The sequence below is a fragment of the Suncus etruscus genome, chromosome 3, assembly GCF_024139225.1.
Source record: "Suncus etruscus isolate mSunEtr1 chromosome 3, mSunEtr1.pri.cur, whole genome shotgun sequence".
In the NCBI taxonomy this organism is placed as follows: domain Eukaryota; kingdom Metazoa; phylum Chordata; class Mammalia; order Eulipotyphla; family Soricidae; genus Suncus; species Suncus etruscus.
The window spans coordinates 142,058,537-142,077,236 of NC_064850.1; the positions used below are offsets into that span (position 1 = coordinate 142,058,537).

The following is an 18,700-nucleotide window of genomic DNA, read 5'->3' on the forward strand; positions in this document are numbered from 1 at the left end:
CGGCGGTGCTCAGGGGTTACTCCTGGCTGTCTGCTCAGAAATAGCTCCTGGCAGGCACGGGGGACCATATGGGACACCGGGATTCGAACCAACCACCTTTGGTCCTGGATTGGCTGCTTGCAAGGCAAACGCCGCTGTGCTATCTCTCCGGGTCCTTATTTATTTTCTTTTTTGAAGGGAATCCATGGCAGGTGTCAAACTCACGTCCTCATTATACATTCTGAGCTATGTTCCTGGCTTGGCATTGATACTTCTGAACAAAGATTACATATGGGGTGTCTTTTTCCACATAGCATACCATGGAACATGGGCCCTTAATAGATCTCATTATTGATTATTAACCTAGATCATCAGGTTAAGAAGGTGCCTGCTATATCGCTCCACTATTTTTCCCCTTTGCGGAGTTGGAGTTGGTAAATATTTAAGGAAAGTTATTTTGGGACTTTTCAGAATTTTCCATTTCTCCTCAAATCATCAGCCACTAGACACACATCTCTCCATGGATCTTGTCTGCAACAACCGCTTACAGTGATGGTCTATTTGCTTGGTGATGGTTCTGTATTGTCTTTATTTCTTCCACACTTACTAATTTTACTGATTCTGCACAGAGAGTTATTTCTTCTTCCCTTCCTTCCTTCTATTTATGTCCATAGATTTTATTTTTCAGTTTCATAGGCCTCTTCTAATACCATCATTTACTTTATTGCTCATATTTTTCCAGTATTGGCTGATCTTGGGTGGGGGGCTTGAGCCACATCTGGCAGCATTTAGGATTACTCCTGGCTCTTCACTCAGAAATCACATCTGGCAGGCTTAAGGACCATATGGGATACTGGAGATTGAACCCGGGTCAGCTGCATGCAAGGCAAATGCACTACCCGCTGTGCTATTGCCCCAGCCCCTTGGCCAGTCTTTCTTTCTTAGTCTTTTTTTCTGGATTCACAAGATGTTCTAGGCTTATTATGGTTTTGCCCTATCTTGGCCTTTGAGCCAGCCCAGGAATGCAAGGGAAACATGAAGTGCTGGGATTGAACCATATATTATCTCCCTGTTCCCTGGTTTGTCATTGTTTTTAAAATTTCTTAGATGGATGAACAGAGTGACCTCAACAAAGGAATTTAGGAGAAAGCGACAGCAACTAGGGAGCCAGACATCAGGAGGAGGAAGTGAGCTATAATGAACTGATGGGGCTGTCCAGACAGCCTCCTTCCACTGAAGCATACTTAAACATCCTTTTATTTTTCAGAAAACGGTATTTTGTCTCCGAATACACCCCTATTGATAGCAATATAGCATTCTCCGTGAACGCCAGCGACAGAGGTAAGCATGCTTCCTCTACTTACTGGGCAAGGACTCTCTACTTAGAGGAATGAGCCCAAGCAGGTCCTTGTGTCTCTTGCCTTAGGCAGTGAGTCAGGCTGCAGTGAACCACGGGCAGTGAACTAGCAGTGGAGTAACTCAGGGCTGAGGGAACTACTGTGGCCCAAGGAACAGGCCAAGATAAGGCAGTGGGGAAGGTCTCTGTGGAAGCTGCTTTGGATGAGTGCAGAGATAGCATCTCTTTTGGGGGCTTCTGTGTGCGATCCTTCCACTAGGGGAGGGGATGGTGAGCACTGAGCTCTGTGGACTGGCAAGAAGTGAGCACGGAGACCTGGGTTCAGATGTGTGGTTTCTGGCCTACACTTCAGCAGCTAATGCTCTCCCTGTTCCGACTTTCAGGAATGGCTTGGCTCTTAACCTCCACCCTCCCTTCCTCTCCCATCCTTCCAGGGGAGGCATCCTGCTGTGATCCCCTGGGCGCGACCTTCGAGGGCTGGCTGAGGCGCCTCTTCACCCAGTGGGGCTCATTCTGTGTCCGCAACCCCGGTGTCGTCCTCTTCTTCTCTCTGGCCTTCATCGGGGCATGTTCTTCAGGCCTGGTGTTTGTGCGCATCACCACCAACCCAGTTGACCTCTGGTCTGCCCCCAACAGCCAGGCCCGCCTGGAGAAACAGTACTTCGACACCCATTTTGGTCCCTTCTTCCGCACGGAGCAGCTCATCATTCGAGCCCCCAACACCAGTGCACACATTTACGAGCCTTATCCATCAGGATCTGATGTGCCCTTTGGACCACCCCTGGACATAGAGATTTTGCACCAGGTAGACAATTCTTTGCAGAAATCATTCCCAGGGGACCCTGTGATTTGATACCATTGATGTTTCCCAGCTCTTTATCTACTTTTGGCTTTTGAGCCACACCCAGCAATACTCAGAGCTGACTCCTGACTCTGCACTCAGGCACCACTCCTGAGGCTCAGGGAACAATACAGGGCTCTCGGGATCAAACCCATGTCAGCCACATGAAAGAAAATGCTCTATCTGATGTACCATCTATCCAGCTTGCCCACCTTCTTTTTTTTTTTTTTCGGGTTTTTGGGCCACACCCGGCGATGCTCAGGGGTTACTCCTGGCTGTCTGCTCAGAAATAGCTCCTGGCAGGCACGGGGGACCATATGGGACACCAGGATTTGAACCAACCACCTTTGGTCCTGGATCGGCTGCTTGCAAGGCAAACACCGCTGTGCTATCTCTCTGGGCCCCAGCTTGCCCACCTTCTAACCTCTCAGGGCAACCAGAGCCAGCCAGAATCTGGCCTCCGCCTCACATGTTAATGTTTTTCTATCTTCCAGGTTCTTGAGTTACAAACAGCCATCGAGAACATTACTGCCTCTTACAATAATGAGACAGTGACTCTTCAAGATATTTGCCTGGCTCCTCTATCACCTTATAATCAGAACTGTACCATCCTGAGTGTGTTGAATTACTTCCAGAACAGTCATGCCATTCTGGACCACAAGATAGGGGATGAATTTTTTGTGTATGCGGACTACCACACTCACTTCCTGTATTGTATACGGTACGTGGCTGGTGCTAGGTTGTTTGTAGGACTCTGTGCTTCACCATTGGAGACCTAGCAGTAAGCAAACAGCAGGGCCTTGTCTGGAAAGCTGATGTCATGACAGAGGAGGTCAGACGTGAGCTGTAGATTGGGGCTTTGGCTATGAGTGCTGTAAAGGAGGCAGAGTGCATTGGGGTACAGCTGCAAATGGAGTAGGGCTTTACTCACAGGGGGAGATGTAGGGAGAGTTTGTGGAACTTGAGAGAAGTGTGTTCCAGGCACATGAGCCTGGGTGCTAAGCCAGGGAACTGCCTTTTACTCACCTGTAGTCAAGAATATTTCTTGGGGCTAGAGTGATAGCACTGTGATAGGGAGTTTGCCTTACACATGACTGACCCAAGACAGACCTGCATTCGATCCCCTGGCATCCCATATGGTCCCTCGAGCCAGGAGCAATTTCTGAGCACATAGCCAGGAAAACCCCTGAGTATTACCGGGGTGGCCCCCAAAAAACAAAAAACAAAAAGAAAAATATTACTTCCTGCTATCTACTGATTTCCAAGTCGAAAAAAAAAAAAAAAAAAAACCACTGCAGATAGAATTGTAAACTAGGATACTGAATTGCTGTCCAGCTGTGCCACCTGCCCCCCTGAGGAGTGGGGTAGAATTTCTGAGCAGTGTGGCCACAAAGCACTGAAGCTGTGTCCACTGTGCAGGGCATCCCATGTGTCATTGGGTGACCTGTGAGACATTCTGCACTATTTGTTTGTTTGTTTGATTTGGATCCTGCCCAGCTATGCTCAGAGTTCTATACTCAGGAATTACGCCTGGCAAAGCACAGATGGCCATATGGAATGCTAGCATTCGAACTTGAGTCGTTCATGTTCAGTGCAAATGCTCTAACCACTGTACTGTCACTTCAGCCCAGCAATCTGCACTATTGTCCCCTTAGCAGGAAGGGCTGTCCTTGAGTCCCTGAGCACCCTGATGTGTCTCTGGCAAGGCCAACTGAAGGTGGATAGCTGGTGTCCTGATAGAAAGCCACCAGTAGCAGCAGTAGAGAAATTGTTCCCTGTCACCTCTGAGCTTGCTGCCCAAATAGCCACATGGCAGGAGCCAGGGACTCTGCATACCAGTTTGTGCTGTGACCCTCAGCTGCTTGTTTTTATTACAGGACTATACTCTAGGTCAGGTTGTATGTATATTAGAAAGGTCACCTCTAAAATCATGAGCTCTGCCTATAAAGCAGTAAACAGGCCCATACATCCCATATCCATTTACAAAGTAGGGCACTTTGTAGTCATGGGCAATTAAGGAATCTGTATCAAATATTTTTAAAATATGATCCAGAGAGGTAGCACAGAGGGTAAAGACACTTGACTTGTATAAGGCTGACAAGGGTCCAAATATGGTCCATATGGGTCTCCTGAGCCCTACTAAGAGTGACGCCTTAGCCCAAAGCCAGGATTAAGCCCTGTGCACTGCCAGATGTGGCAAAAAATAATATAATGTTTTTATATTTAAGGGAAAAACAATTTACTTTCTTAGTTTTCCAATGTAGTTGACTAAACATTAGTAATGGGGAGATACCTGTTTTATGGTTGGCAAAAGCTACCCTCTTTCATGGTTAAATGGCTTACACACATATCTTGGCTCTCCTCTCCCTTCTCAGTCTTTCCTGATCTCTCCCCTCCACACCAGGGTGCACAGAGCTGCAGTCAGCCTCAGTTCACCCCCTTCCACTTGCCTGCTGGGTCCTATGTCTTTACCATCTACCATTCACTCAGGTTTAGTTCCCATGTTCTTCCTCGGGTGATTCTTCCACTCCCTGGTCAGCCCTCAGAGCCTGGTGTGATGGTGAATCTCGGCCCATGGCAGCAGCCCTGTGATCTGTCCACTCCTTAGATTTTAGGTTAGACCTCTGTTAGTGCCAAGCAGTGGCTTTTGATCTGTCTAGAAAGGATGGTTTCCTATTCAGTTGGTGTATCTGTCTACACTGAGTAGTCGGCTGTTCCTAGGCAGGCTTCAAACCCCAACACTCTCCCTGCTTCCCATTTCATTCCCATTTGGCACCTTCTTCCTCTTTGCCAGGTGTATTGTCTTAGTAATGGTCCCCAGTGTCTACAGGATGGACATCCAAACAGCATGGCAGGATACTAGATTCATTTTTTTCTTTGTCCTCCCTTCTCAGTCCCAGCCACTCCCATAGAAATTTCTCTGTCCATAGAAATTTCTCTGCTTTGGACATAGGACTCTTGTCCTACAAACCTACAATCATCGTCTGCTCTCCTTCCTGCCTGTTCTTTTAACTCACTCTCCCCAGTGCCCCATCATTTTTTTTCCTCCCTTAGAAACCCGGTTTTGTAGTGGTTGGCCACATTTGTTGTATTTCTTTCCTCTGACTTCAGCTGCCCAGGCAAGGGCTGGAGGACCCTAAGAATATCCATATTTCTTTTGAATCTAGTCAACCTCTTTAACTATCTGTCAGGTAGTTCAGGCCATTGCTATCCTTGGAAGCACACTCTGACTGGGAGTGTTTTCTAAACTTGGCAGGGCTCCTGCCTCTCTGAATGACACAAGTCTTCTCCACGATCCTTGTTTGGGGACATTCGGCGGACCTGTGTTCCCTTGGCTTGTCTTAGGAGGCTACGATGGTAAGTGAGATAAGCTTGCACTGGCTGTTCGATACAGCAGTCTTGCTTCTGTTGTTGACAGCCACGAGGTAATTATTGAGCTTTTAGGAATTAAGGAGTTTTCTGAATTCGCAGGTGCCAGTACACTTTCTCCTTTGGAGTTGGGCTTGATTCTGAATTTACGGGAAGTAGGAGGTGCCAGGCTTTTTAGGTTTTATTTTGGAAAACCATCGATAGCTAAGACATTTCCACAAAGTAATACCAATGGATTCGTCTGCACACAGTATTTAGTTTAAGGACATTTTAAGAAAATGCTGGAGCCCTACTGTAGAACCCCTATTGGCTCAAGGACCTGACTAAGGAATCTGTAATAGAGAAGAGATTATACGTGAGATAAGGGAGGAAAGAAACTAATAGGTGGTATTAAACTAAGTAGATAATATTTTTTCCCCAGTACCAGATGTTAAGAACTGGCACCTTTGTACCCTTCTGGACTCTCCCATGTTCCAGCCCTGAGATTGTCACAGTTCTTTCCAGCACTCTGTTCTGGGGTAGTGCTTCTCTAGTGCATGAATCCCCTCTCACCCTCCTCTTTCTCTCTCTGGAGAATCCCACATTTATCTCTGGAGAAGTTTTGACCCTGGACAATATTGTGAGTCATTGCAACATGAGTTCTTATTAATCTTGAATTGTGACCCACAGCAAACCTAGTAGAGGCAGTTCAACAGGTTTTTCTCCACCCCAGTAAAGAGGCCAAATAGATGCCCTTCCCCACGGATGGACAGGCGAAGTTGTGATCTGTATTTAAGTCATCCTCTGCCTCCTACATAAAATGGCATATGAAATTGGGGGTGGAGCAGATGATGTAACTACGAATAAGGTAACCAGAGCCAGAATTTGACTGCTTATTCTTCAACCTAAACAAGTTCCAGATGTATATAAACATCAAATTTAAGAAGTAGACTGTTATAGAACTAGAAGGAAATGCAAGAGGATTCTTGAAAAAATAGCTTTTTAAGTGGAGAATGCCTTTCTAGCAAAAACCTAGAAGCCTCAAAAGAAACCCTGATGAATTTCACTTCATGAAAATTTTAAATTCATGGGCAGGAATTAAGCATCATAAAATTAAGAGGAGGAGAAGGAGCAGGCAGCACATGAAAACACAGTGCTTCCTTAAAATATAAAGAGCCTTATGGGAAGAAGAAAAGAACAACCACACAGAAGGTGGTTGAAGTCAAGTAACAGTGGACAGAAGAATTTGAAGGACTTCATCATGTGGAGGAAATGCTTAACTCTCAGTCCTAATTAGTCAAAAAGGAAAGTCAGTCTTTCTACCAAACAGATTAGTGAAGCTCTGAGTGTTTGAGGAAACCCCATAGCAGGAATATGGTAAATCCAGGGGTTGATGTGAGTTACCAAAATGGAAGCTGTGGAAAAGCTTTGTTGTTTATTGTATCCATAATACCAGAATAATGACTGCAAACTTGGTCTCAGGAAATACTTGCCTGAATGAAGGAATAAAACTATAAATAAATATATATAAATATGTGTATATAAATGAAAATAGCATAGACTCCTTGGAGACAATTTAAAAGAACCCATCAGAATTAGAAATGTACCTTTTTTTAAAAGTCCAGTAATTCTCCTTTAAAGAATTCTATACACATGTATATATTGTACATTAAAAGTTTAGGGGCCAGAATGATCGTGTAGCAGGTAGGGTGTTTGCCTTGCTTGCAACTGACCAAGTTTCATCCCTCTCTTCCCATATGGTCTGGCCGAGCCCACTAGGAGTGGTTCTTGAATGCAGAGCCAGGAGTAACATCCCTCTCTTCCCCACACAGCTGGGTGTGGCTCAAAAACAAAACAAAAAAATCATGTTAATAATTTATTTTGTTTTTTATTTCTTTTGGGGGGCCATACCCTGCAGTGCTCAGGGGTTACTCCTGGCTTTGCACTCAGGAATCACTCCTGGCAGGCTTAGGAGACCATATGGAATGCCAGGGATTAAACCCAAACTGGCCGTATGCAAAGCAAATACTCTACTGGCTGTGCTATTGCTCTGGCCCCTTATGGGGGCAGTAATTTTGTTTATCATTGAAAGGTTGTAAATTAGTTACTTTGTATTAGAAAATATATAGAAGGGGACTAAAATGAAGATTTTTGTTTAAATGAATGCATTTTAAGATGTACATCTAAAAGCATAATATGTTATTCTTAATATAAGGAGTATAGTGGGAGATTTCATGTGTTTGGATTTTTTCAGCACAGCTGGTTACGGTTAGGGGAGAACTAAGAATAGAACAGAGACAGAGAAAGTATTTTCCATCAAAAACTTTCTGATGTTTTTACCATGCACCTGCTCTGAGTGAAGAGGAAAAAACCCTCTTCAAGAATGAAAACTGCTCTTGTCTCATTGGAGAATTTACACTCCAAACTACAGATACAGTTTCAGTGGACTGTTCTCAGAAGACAGGATAATAATTTCTTGTGGGAAATCAGTCACCTTGCAGTATTTTTAATTTCTTCTTGCCTAACTTTCTTCATGCTTATGATTTTTTTTATGTCCCACTTTTTTCTTTCTAGATCAAAACTACAATAATGCCACAGCCCTTGTGATCACTTTTCCTGTCAATAATTACTATAATGATACAAAGAAGCTCCAGAGAACACAGGCCTGGGAAAAAGAGTGAGTTACTCACAGGGTCTGACGCACCTATCCATGCTTTCTGGGATGTTAGCAGACAGCACATAAAACCTACGGAATTAACCAACATCATATCTAAATCGTGCTGGTCTTTTTCTTACCTGAAGTTAGTGGTGCAGGGGTGCGGGTGAATATTGTTTGGACAGATATCCCTGGAGGAGAACATAAAAATACATACATGGAAATGTTTCTTGCATTATTTTCTAACAGCAAAATGTATGGGACTAGTACAATGAAACATACAATCTTTAAAGATAGGTAAATATAAAGCTGTGTGAACCAACCAGGGACACCCAAATGACCAACACAAAGTAACAGAGGAATGGTACCAGCTATTAAAGTTCTTCAGGCCATTTGGAAAATAGGAGTTCCTTCTTTAGCTGCATGTGTTAGTACCTACGAGAAAAGTGATAGAAGATAGAAGATGTTCTCTAAAGAACCAAATAGCATCCTAAACCTGTGAAGTTACATGATAAGAAGGAAGGCAAGCAGAAAGTACTTAGGTTCAGCAGAGCTGCATAGTGAGAGTCTGTGGGGGAAAGGCTTGGACTGACCCCCACAGCTGCTCCCCATTCTCCAGGAATTCCTGGCATGATGGGGCTTGTTACAAACTCTCTCTGGAAAGTAACTCGCTGCAGCACTGCAGTCAGCATGTTCGAGTGATCCATGCTTCTTGAGTGCCTCTGGAAAAAGTCACGCAAATTTTCTGGGGAAATGGCCAATCCTCAAGTTTGTAACTCTAAAGAATAAGAGGAGAGACTTTTTAAAAGGAGACTTTTTAATGCTCCTCTATTGGAATGTAATTCATATTAATTCTCTCAATTGAAGTGGGCAGAACAGTCACCTTTAGCATATTCACAGATGTGTAGTTTTCCTCATAGCTAGTATGAAAACAATTTCTTGACCTCAGAAGAAGTCCAGGACCTTTAGCTAATGCCCCTCCTGGTTTTCAGCCCATCTAGTCATCACAGTCTATTTTCTATTTCCAAAGTTTTTCCTCTTCTGGGCTTCAGGAAAGAAATCATATGTGGCCTTTGTGTTTGGTTTCCTTCACTAAGCAGAATGCTTTCAAGGATTCCCCAAGTTAGAACATGTTGGCAGTACTTTATTTTATGACTGACTTGTGACTTCATATTTTCAATCATGCCACATTTAGTTTACTCATCAGTTGATGCAAATCTTGTGTTTTTTTTTTTTCCTTTGGGTTATTATGAATAATTCTGCTCTAAACATTCCCATACAAGTGTTTATGTGAACATGTGCTTTCACTTCCTGTGGGCCCATATCTGTGGAAGAGTTGCTGAGTCACATGATAAACTGTGGAACTGCCAGGCTGCCATTTTTCTAAGTGACCATCATTTTACATTCCTTCCAGAGTGTTGAAGGGCTTTAAGTTCTTCACATTTTCACCCACACTTGTTACTTAACTTTCTTATTCTAGCCTAAATGAAGTGACATTTCATTAGTTTTGATTTTCATTTCCTTGATAACTAATTTTAAGTTTTTTTTTTTTATGTATTTTGATCATCTGGTATAGTGTCATTGGAAAAATGTCTGTTCAGACCCATTGCCCATTTTTTTTGGGCGGGGGGTCACATCCAGCAGTGCTCAGGAGTTACTCCTGGCTCTACACTCAGAAATTGATCCTGGCAGACTCGGGACCATAGGGATTCGAACCACCGTCCTTCTGCATGCAAGGCAAACGCCTTACCTCCATACTATCTCTCTAGCCCCCATACTTTTATTATTAATAGTCATATAATTCAATAATAAAAAACAAATATGAGAATTTTCCAGTATTCCATTTGGGTTTTGTGTTTGTTGTGGGGTTTTGGGTTTTTTTGTTTTTTGTTTGTTTTGCCTTCTTTTGATGTATTACCCAAACATAAAATTTTCTATTTGGTTAAAGTTTAATTTATTGATATTTTTTCATTTCATTTCATTTATTTTTGCTTATATATATTTATATTATGTCTGAGAAATAATTGCATAATTCAGTAATAATTTTTATGCTATAAGATAATTTGAATAATTTTACAGTTTTTACTTTTACATATAAATATTTGATTCATTTGAGTTTTTGTTGTTATTGTTATTGTGTGGATTGTTTTGTTTTGTGTTTTTGGCTTTTGGACCATACCTGGCGGTGGCAGGGTTGGGGTCCCTATGTCGTACAACTCATGTTAGCCTCATGCAAGGCAAATACCCTACCTGTCCCACTCTCACTTTGACCCCTGTGAGTTAATTTTTTGAGTGGGATTTTGTTCTATTTTTTGGTAGTATGCTAGAATTATTCTCACTTGTGTGCTCAGGGGTCAGTTCCAGCAGTGCTTGGGGCCCTTGTAGTGCCAGGGATCATACCTGGAGCTTCTGTCTGCACGTCATGTGCTATCCCATTGGCCATCCCTTCAGTAATTCTTTATTGTTGCTGCTGCTACTGCTAGTATCCTAAATGCCAGTGCCATCAGGATTGCTCAGTATATGTGGGTGCTTTTGCCACTAAGCTGAATCCTCTGCTTTCATATGAAAGAAGGACCCAGATTCTATTTGTTGAATTTCGTTTTAGCAAGTGATTATCCAGTTGTTCCATACAGTTTGTTGAAAAGACTTTTTACTTTTTGATAGTTTTGCCACCCTAGTTGAAAATTGGGTGGTCGCAGAAACGTGATTTACTTTTGGACTCTTCTTTTTGTTTATGTTTCTGTATATCCATGGGCTGGGACCACACTGTCTTGATTTCTGTTGTTTTATCATAATTTCGAAATCAGGAAGTGTGAATTCTACTTTTCTTGCAAAAGAAAGTTCTGCAGGGGGGGTAGGGGGGGAAGTGGAGTGATAGCACAGCAGGCAGTTGCATGTGGCCAACCCGGGTTTGATTTGCTGCATCCCAGATAATCCTCTAAGTACTGCCAAGAGTAAGCCCTGAGCACTACCAGGTGTGGCCCCCCAAAAAAACAAACAAAAATAAAACAAAACAAATACATGCAACATTATAATCCCCAGTTATAGAAAATGTAGATTTAAAAGGAAAATTACTTGCGGGGGCTGGAGCTCTAGCACAGTGGGTAAGGCATTTGCTTTGCATACAGCCAACCCAGGTTTGATTTCCCGAATCCCATATAGTTCCCTGAGCACCACCAGGAATGACCCTTGAGCACAGCCAGGAGTAACCCCTGAGCACTACCAGGTATGACCCAAAAACAAAAAAGAAAGTTTTGTCTATTGCCTTTTAGTTCCATGAAATCAGTTTATCTTTCTATAAACAAGTTATCTCAAATCCTGTTAGGATTTCTTTTGAATCTGTAGAATAATGTTTAAAGTCTTATTCTGTGGGGCCGGAGAGATACCATGGCGGTACGTATTTGCCTTGCACACAGACAACCAGGACAGATGGTGGTTCAAATCCCAACATTCCATATGGTCCCCTGAGCTAGCTAGGTGCAATTTCTGAGTGCAGAGCCAGGAGTAACCCCTGAGCACTACCAGGTGTGACCCAAAAGCCAAAAGCCAAAAAATAAAAAAAAATCTTATTCTGTGATCTATCTATAATGGGATATAAAGGTGAGAAGAAGCTTATTGCTTGGTTGTCACCAGTTTCAAGTAAATAAACAAAATTTTGCATGTCTACCCTTTAGGTTTATTAATTTTGTGAAAAATTACAAGCATCCAAACCTGACCATTTCTTTCACTGCTGAACGGAGCATTGAAGATGAACTTGATCGTGAAAGCAACAGTGATATCTACACTGTTGTAATCAGCTATGCTGTCATGTTCCTGTATATATCTATAGCCCTGGGCCATATCAAAAGCTGTAGACGGCTTCTGGTGAGTGCATCTGTGCTGGGGTTGGCTGTGGCTGTATGAAGTTGAAATAGCATTACATAGTATGTTGCCATATATTTGCCTTCTATTAATTTTTTTCATTATGTTCAAAATGATTTAAATTTTTCTAATTATATACAATATGTTTCTTCTGAAATTTTTGTTCATCTTAAATTTTATTTACTTTTTATTATGTTTTACATTTTCCCATGTAAATGTAAAATGTTTTACATTTTCTATTTTGGGTGCCTCATCATCCAGAGTGTAAGTTTATAAGATACGCTGCTAGAGAACTTCTAGATAATTTTCTGTGTTTCTCTCAAACTGGGAATTATACTTTTAGAAATATAATTAACTTTGAGTTAGCTTTGCCCATGTAATGAGATCAAATGAATACCTGTAATGACAGATAAGACTAAAAGTACCCTAATTTATGGTTTTTTTTTCTTTATTACCTTCCAGGTGGATTCTAAAATCTCCCTCGGCATTGCGGGTATCCTTATCGTCCTAAGCTCCGTGGCATGTGCTCTGGGCATCTTCAGTTTCATCGGGATCCCCCTTACCCTCATTGTGATTGAAGTAATCCCCTTTCTGGTGCTGGCTGTTGGGGTGGACAACATCTTCATTCTGGTCCAGACCTACCAGGTACACTTTCATCATCTCAGAGCTTGGAGCAGGCCAAGAACTGAGCTCTGCTAATGGCATCTTGCCAAATAGTTGTGATGGTTATGAGGGCTTGGTTTTCTCTCTCCCCCATTGCTTGTGTCAGTAACTTGGTTCTGTACACTTTAGGAATAAGAACTCCATACCTGTCTTTACTTGGTAGGATAGATAGTAAGAAGTTGGTTTTTAAATATGTGTAATATGTATGCAAAAAAAAAAAAGACTAATATACCTGTGAAAAATATTTTTGCTTACTAACTAGATGTTACTAACTAGATGTTTTACTAAATGTTAAAGTGATTCTCCTCATAGCGTAGAAAATAAAAGATTTATTAAAGATGTCTCCACAAGGCCCTCTGGACAGAAAGAAATGCAGTTGGTTCTCACAAAGGTCTCATTGCCTTGTCCTTACCAACCTGGAAACTTGGTGGTAGAAAGTGTCATTTTAGTGTCCAGCTACCTCCAGCTTGTGTGTTCTATATTTTCCTTATAATCTGACTGTTTTTTTCTTGAACTTTCCACATGGTGTATTATGCTCTGAGGTTCAGAAATATGCTAAGTGACTTAATATGAGAAAGATTTATGGTCCCTTCCCAAGGTTATGTGCTGCTGATGTGTTGAGTCTCAGCAATTCTCGTGGGTCATAGTACTTCACAAGAGGAAAACGGACACAAGCGGATGAATCTGAAATAGGAAATAATCGAGACCACACAAAATGCATTGTATGGGGACCCATGTCTGCATCATAGGTGGTGCAGGCGAGAGACAAACTTTACTTTTCCAGCTGAACTTTTAAGCACATCTCTGGTATGCAAGGTATTTCCAGGGAAACAAAGGGCAGAGGATCTTTAGGAGGGACAACACAATGGTACTGGACCCTAGAATCTACATATCAAATAACTACGGGATGTAGGTGAGAAAGAGCCCTGCTAGAGTAAGGGGAAACATGAGACTGAGGTGTTCTGGTTTTGCAAGAAGCTTCTAATAACAAGAGAAGAAAAACTGGTAGCTGGGGACTGACTGGACTCAACCTTTGAGTTGCAAATATATTAGGCAGCAGGGAATTTAGCAGTCTTTGGTGCTGAAAATTTCTATAAGATTGCAGGATAACTAAGGCCGAATTTCTGTAGTTGCAAAGGAGACAAAGTCAAATAAAAGGAAAAGAGAAATATAATATCACAGCCGTGTCAGAAATATAGCCAGTAATCCACGCAGGGGTTATGACTGACTTCCACCGACGGGCCTTCTGGCTGAATTATTTCTTGAGGAAAATTAGGCACTTCACCAGGAAAGCCAAAAGACACATCTGGAGTGTGCTTTCCCTTTATAATGGAGACACGCATGCTGCATGCCTTGACAGTTACGTACAATAATTAGATGCTCCAAATTATATTTCTTTACTATGGACTTAACACCAGGCAGCGAATAAACAAAGTAGTGATATTGTTATTGAGATTTCTTAAAGAATATTGCTTGTTTGTTTGTTTTTAAGAGAGATGAACGCCTTCAAGGAGAGACCTTGGACCAGCAGCTGGGCAGGGTCCTCGGGGAGGTGGCTCCTAGCATGTTCCTGTCTTCCTTCTCAGAGACGGTTGCCTTTTTCTTAGGTAATTTATTCTCTGAATTCTACGAGTCTAGTGGTTTGCTGAGCCTGGGAATACAAAGCATTAAGATGTCTGAAAATATTTGGCAAGGGTCTTCTTACTCTCAGACTTTCAGTAATGAAGTTGGGGTCCAAGTTCCAAGGACTCCAATGACAAATTATGAGATGCTGAAACAGCATCCTGTAGAGTCGGCACAATCAACAGAGACCCGGTCTCTCACTCACTGGCCTTGCCTGCCTTACTCTTTTCTCTATTCATGCACCTTGCTGGGCAGCAGCCCCATTACAACACTAAAGTGCTCACATGTTGATGCCAGGAGCCCAAGTAAAGCAGAAACCACACAGCACTTCTCTGTTTCTTTCCTGCAGAGAAATGACTGAGGCTGAGCTTATACTGGCTGATAGAGGACACACAAGTGCATATGGCACTGATGCAGGCACCCACAGACAGATCCCCTCCATACAGCCACTGTTGGCTTCAGGAGTGCGTACAGCACAGACATAACAAACACACACAATCATCACATTGTTCACTACAACCCCACCACCTGCTGCTGGAGAACTGAAGGCCTTTAGAGTTCCTCATGGATGCAGGCACAGGAAGGTGCTTTCCTCTTTCACCTTTAAATAAGATTATGATGATAATGGCACTATACGCAAGGTTGAGGTGACTTGGGACTAGGGGAGCAGTGTGGCTGTGGGGGCTGTGGCCCATGGAGTGGGAAGGTCCCATCTTCAAAGAGGCTGTTATGTGCCCCTGTCCCATGCTACCAAGCCAACTTATCTTTTTAAGACTGGCTCTGAGTGTCAGATTTTATGTAGAATCTCATTATTAAGTGTCAGTCCTTGTTCTTTACATTTTTTTAGAATCATGGCCAAATTGTGTACTCTGGTCATAGATGCCAGTCCTCAGCCTCGTGCTTTTGATTCCAGGCCCTCATCAGGGATTGGGAATAGGCACATTGTGGAGACAGTTGCTCGTGAAGATCCTGACCCTTTAAAACACCTTTGCTCCTAAAACAGACAAGCAATAGAAGCCAGGGTGATGACTCAGAGTAGCAGCACGTAGTTTGGCACACACACCCCAACACCACTGATGGTGGCCAAAAATAACATTAACAACAACAAAATAGCTTATCATAGGGGTCTCAAGTTTACGCTTATATTTTGACTTGCCCTGTGAATGTGTTCAGTGTAGTTGAATGGGAGTCAACTTGTCTGTGGTGGTCTTTATTAAGCAGGATGTGGTTGGAGCAAAGGAATGAGCATCACTTTGGGAAACACCTGACTTAGATGCTTCTCATGATGCCCACAGGCTCGGACCACATTTGTTTGTGGTTTGCGAGGGGACAAGGGTCTTCTGTGTGTGGTCTGTTCCACGTGGGGTGCATGTGGGAGGGAGCCAGGCCGCAGTTTCCTCTCCTTGCAGGGGCTCTCTCCATGATGCCAGCTGTGCACACCTTCTCGCTGTTCGCCGGGATGGCGGTCTTCATCGACTTCCTTCTGCAGATGACCTGCTTTGTGAGTCTTCTGAGCTTGGACATTAAGCGGCAGGAGGTGAGTTATCCTCTGAGTTGGAGTCGATTTCATTTTAATTTAAAAATCTTAACTGCCACTGCGGGTGGGTGTGACCCCTGCCCCTATTTATCCACTCAGAAAAACCGACTGGACATCCTCTGTTGTGTCGATATTGCTGACGATGACAACACAAGCACCCAGGCCTCAGAGAACTACTTGTTTCAGTTCTTCAAAAAGTACTACTCACCGTTCCTGCTCAAGGACTGGATGCGGCCAATTGTGGTGAGTGCATTTCTGTTTCCCATGCCAGCTTTCTAAGAACTTGGATAGCCGGGAAGGGGAGTCTGACTGCTATTAGCCGAGTTCTAGAATGCAAATGCAGACATATCCAAGTAGAGGACATGTCTGTTTAGTCTCTTTCTAACTAGAGTTATGTAGAGTTCTGGGGCCAACCAGGCAGTGCTCAGGAGGCCCACTGGGGTGATTGTTGGCCATTGGGGCTTAGGCCTTGTGGTGGTAGGACACTCAGGCCACCTTAGCAGTGCTGGGGTCCTCCACGACTATCCTGCAATGATCATGGGTGCTGGAACTTGAAACTGGGTGGGACACATGCCAAACTGTTGTTGTCTATCTTCCTGTTCCTAGTAATCAGCCATCAAATAAGTAAGATTTTTAGTTTCTGTTCTGTAGTTTGAAATATTTTGGTGAATAGGAAGCAGCAATAGTAGTCCAAGTACTCTGTTCAACTTTCTCCTACAATCTCACACAGCTGAGTTTACCATCAGAACCTGGAGTCTGACATTGGCTCAATGCATGTGTCTGAGTTTGTGTCATATATCCCATGTTTGATTCCTGTAACAGCCACTGCAGTGGGGTTATAGAACTGTTCCCTCACCACCACACACCCCCATAGTCACCTGCTGCTTTCTCAGAGAAGCATTTTTTTTATAACTCACATTATCTATAATCAACACAGAGAATCTATTTCACTATGAAGAACAGAAATGATGTTCCAGTAGTGCCTTGCAGTTCTTGAATGCTTAACATTATTGTGAACTATTGGGTAGTATCTAAAATATGAATCATCCCTAGACACAAGAGAGAGAGTGCAGAGATTAAGGCATTTGTCTGGCATGTAGCCAATTCTGGTTTAATCGAAGAACCGTATATTGACCCTTCAGCTCCACCAGCAGTGATCCTTGAGTGCAGAGACAGAGGTAGGGCCTGAGCATAGCCAGGTGTGGCCCAAAAGCCCCCAAATAAAGTAAAATCTGATTATTCTTAGTCTTCTCAGTAAGTTCACAAAACTATCTGAAGTTAGCAATCTTTATTGTTTCCTGCTTGACTGTTACAGAAATAGACATTAAAGTTAAGTGCCGATTGGAGCAATAGTATGGTAAGTAGGACATTTGGCTTACTTGCAGCTCACCTGAGCATCACCAAGAATAATTCCTGACTATTCCAGAGCCAGGAGTAACCCCTGATCTTTGTTGGGTATAGCCCCAAAACCAAAAAAGGGAGAAAAAAGTGAAATGGCTTCCTCAAAGTTACTGAGCCGATAAAGTACCAACATCATTATTTGGATCCGGGTCCTTTGAATCTTGATACTAAAATCTTAGCCATTGCCACACACTCCCAGTTTTCTTAGCATATCACTTAAACCTGCGTTTCAGTTTAGGAAAGTACTGGGTTTTGTGCCTGTAAAGTTTTGTTAAGTTCACTGTTGAGAATGAGTAGCACTTGCTGACTGCCTCCTAAAGCAAGTTTTATTTTACTCCAGATCGCAGTATTTGTGGGCATTCTGTCATTCAGCATCGCTGTCCTGAACAAAGTAGAAATTGGACTGGATCAGTCTCTTTCAATGCCAGATGTAAGTGGCTTTCTTTTTTCTCTTTAACCATCTCGAGCCAGTGGTGAGTTGGTTCTTCTACATTTGTCTATGTAGAGGTGTCTTCTCTATGGCTCCTGGTAAATACAAGTGCTGATTGGGTTTCTGCCTGCTATGAATTGCCACAAAAAAGTTTCAAATTTTCAGGAAGATATCGTTTTTATTTTAAATTATGAAGTCAAAATGAATGCACATATCAGTAGGAGAATTATAGGAAAATAACAAGGCAGGCAGGAGAGAGCACAGTGGTAGGGCATTTGCCTTACACACAGCAGATCCAGGATGGACGGTGGTGGTTCGAATCCCGGCATCTCATCCAGTCCCCCAAGCCTGCCAGGAGTGACTTCTGAGTGCAGAGTCAGGAGTAACCACTGGTGCCACCGGGTGTGACCCAAATAATAATAATAATAATAACAATAATAACAACAACAATAAAAGGCAAATGAACAGTAGGGCAAAGTTTTAGACAAAATGTTCTAGGATGAATCGACATTAAAATAATTTTTTTGTGACTGTAACCCAACTATAATCATGTTACTTAAATATAAATATATTAAAAAGTGGGGAGGGGGGATAAAAAATATATATTAAAAAAATAAATTTGGAGTTTAAAAAAATAAAAAAATAATTTTATTGTGGGGCCGGAGTAATAGCACAGTGGTGGGGTGTTTGCTTTGCATGCGGCTGCCCAGGAAGGATCTGGGTTTGATTCCCAGTGTCCCATATGGTCCCGAGCCAGGAATGATTTCTGAGCACAGAGCCAGGAGTAACCCCTGAGTGTCACCAGGTATGGCCCCCAAACCAGAAATAAATAAATAATAATAAATGTATTATTTCCTATTAAGTGAAACCTTAATTTTAGTTTAACATGTTTAATGTTGAGATTATCACTAAACATTGAAAATTTAAAAAAAGTAAAGAATTGCCACAAAAAAGCACTGTCCTGTGGACTGAGGTGTTTTGAACTCTGCGGTAACCTCTGGGAC

The 18,700-nt window shown here is 42.6% G+C and overlaps 1 protein-coding gene across 1 annotated transcript in view; it reads left to right on the plus strand.

Annotated features, from left to right (window-relative positions):
* NPC1 (NPC intracellular cholesterol transporter 1) overlaps positions 1 to 18,700 on the plus strand; it is a 54,578-nt gene that overhangs the window by 26,508 nt on the left and 9,370 nt on the right. Inside the window, exons 7-17 of the mRNA XM_049770190.1 lie at positions 1,247 to 1,320; positions 1,771 to 2,141; positions 2,672 to 2,898; positions 5,434 to 5,534; positions 8,100 to 8,202; positions 11,856 to 12,045; positions 12,505 to 12,687; positions 14,198 to 14,312; positions 15,738 to 15,865; positions 15,965 to 16,108; positions 17,607 to 17,696. Coding sequence (XP_049626147.1) covers positions 1,247 to 1,320; positions 1,771 to 2,141; positions 2,672 to 2,898; positions 5,434 to 5,534; positions 8,100 to 8,202; positions 11,856 to 12,045; positions 12,505 to 12,687; positions 14,198 to 14,312; positions 15,738 to 15,865; positions 15,965 to 16,108; positions 17,607 to 17,696 — 1,726 coding nt within the window. The remainder of the gene's footprint in view (positions 1 to 1,246; positions 1,321 to 1,770; positions 2,142 to 2,671; positions 2,899 to 5,433; positions 5,535 to 8,099; positions 8,203 to 11,855; positions 12,046 to 12,504; positions 12,688 to 14,197; positions 14,313 to 15,737; positions 15,866 to 15,964; positions 16,109 to 17,606; positions 17,697 to 18,700) is intronic.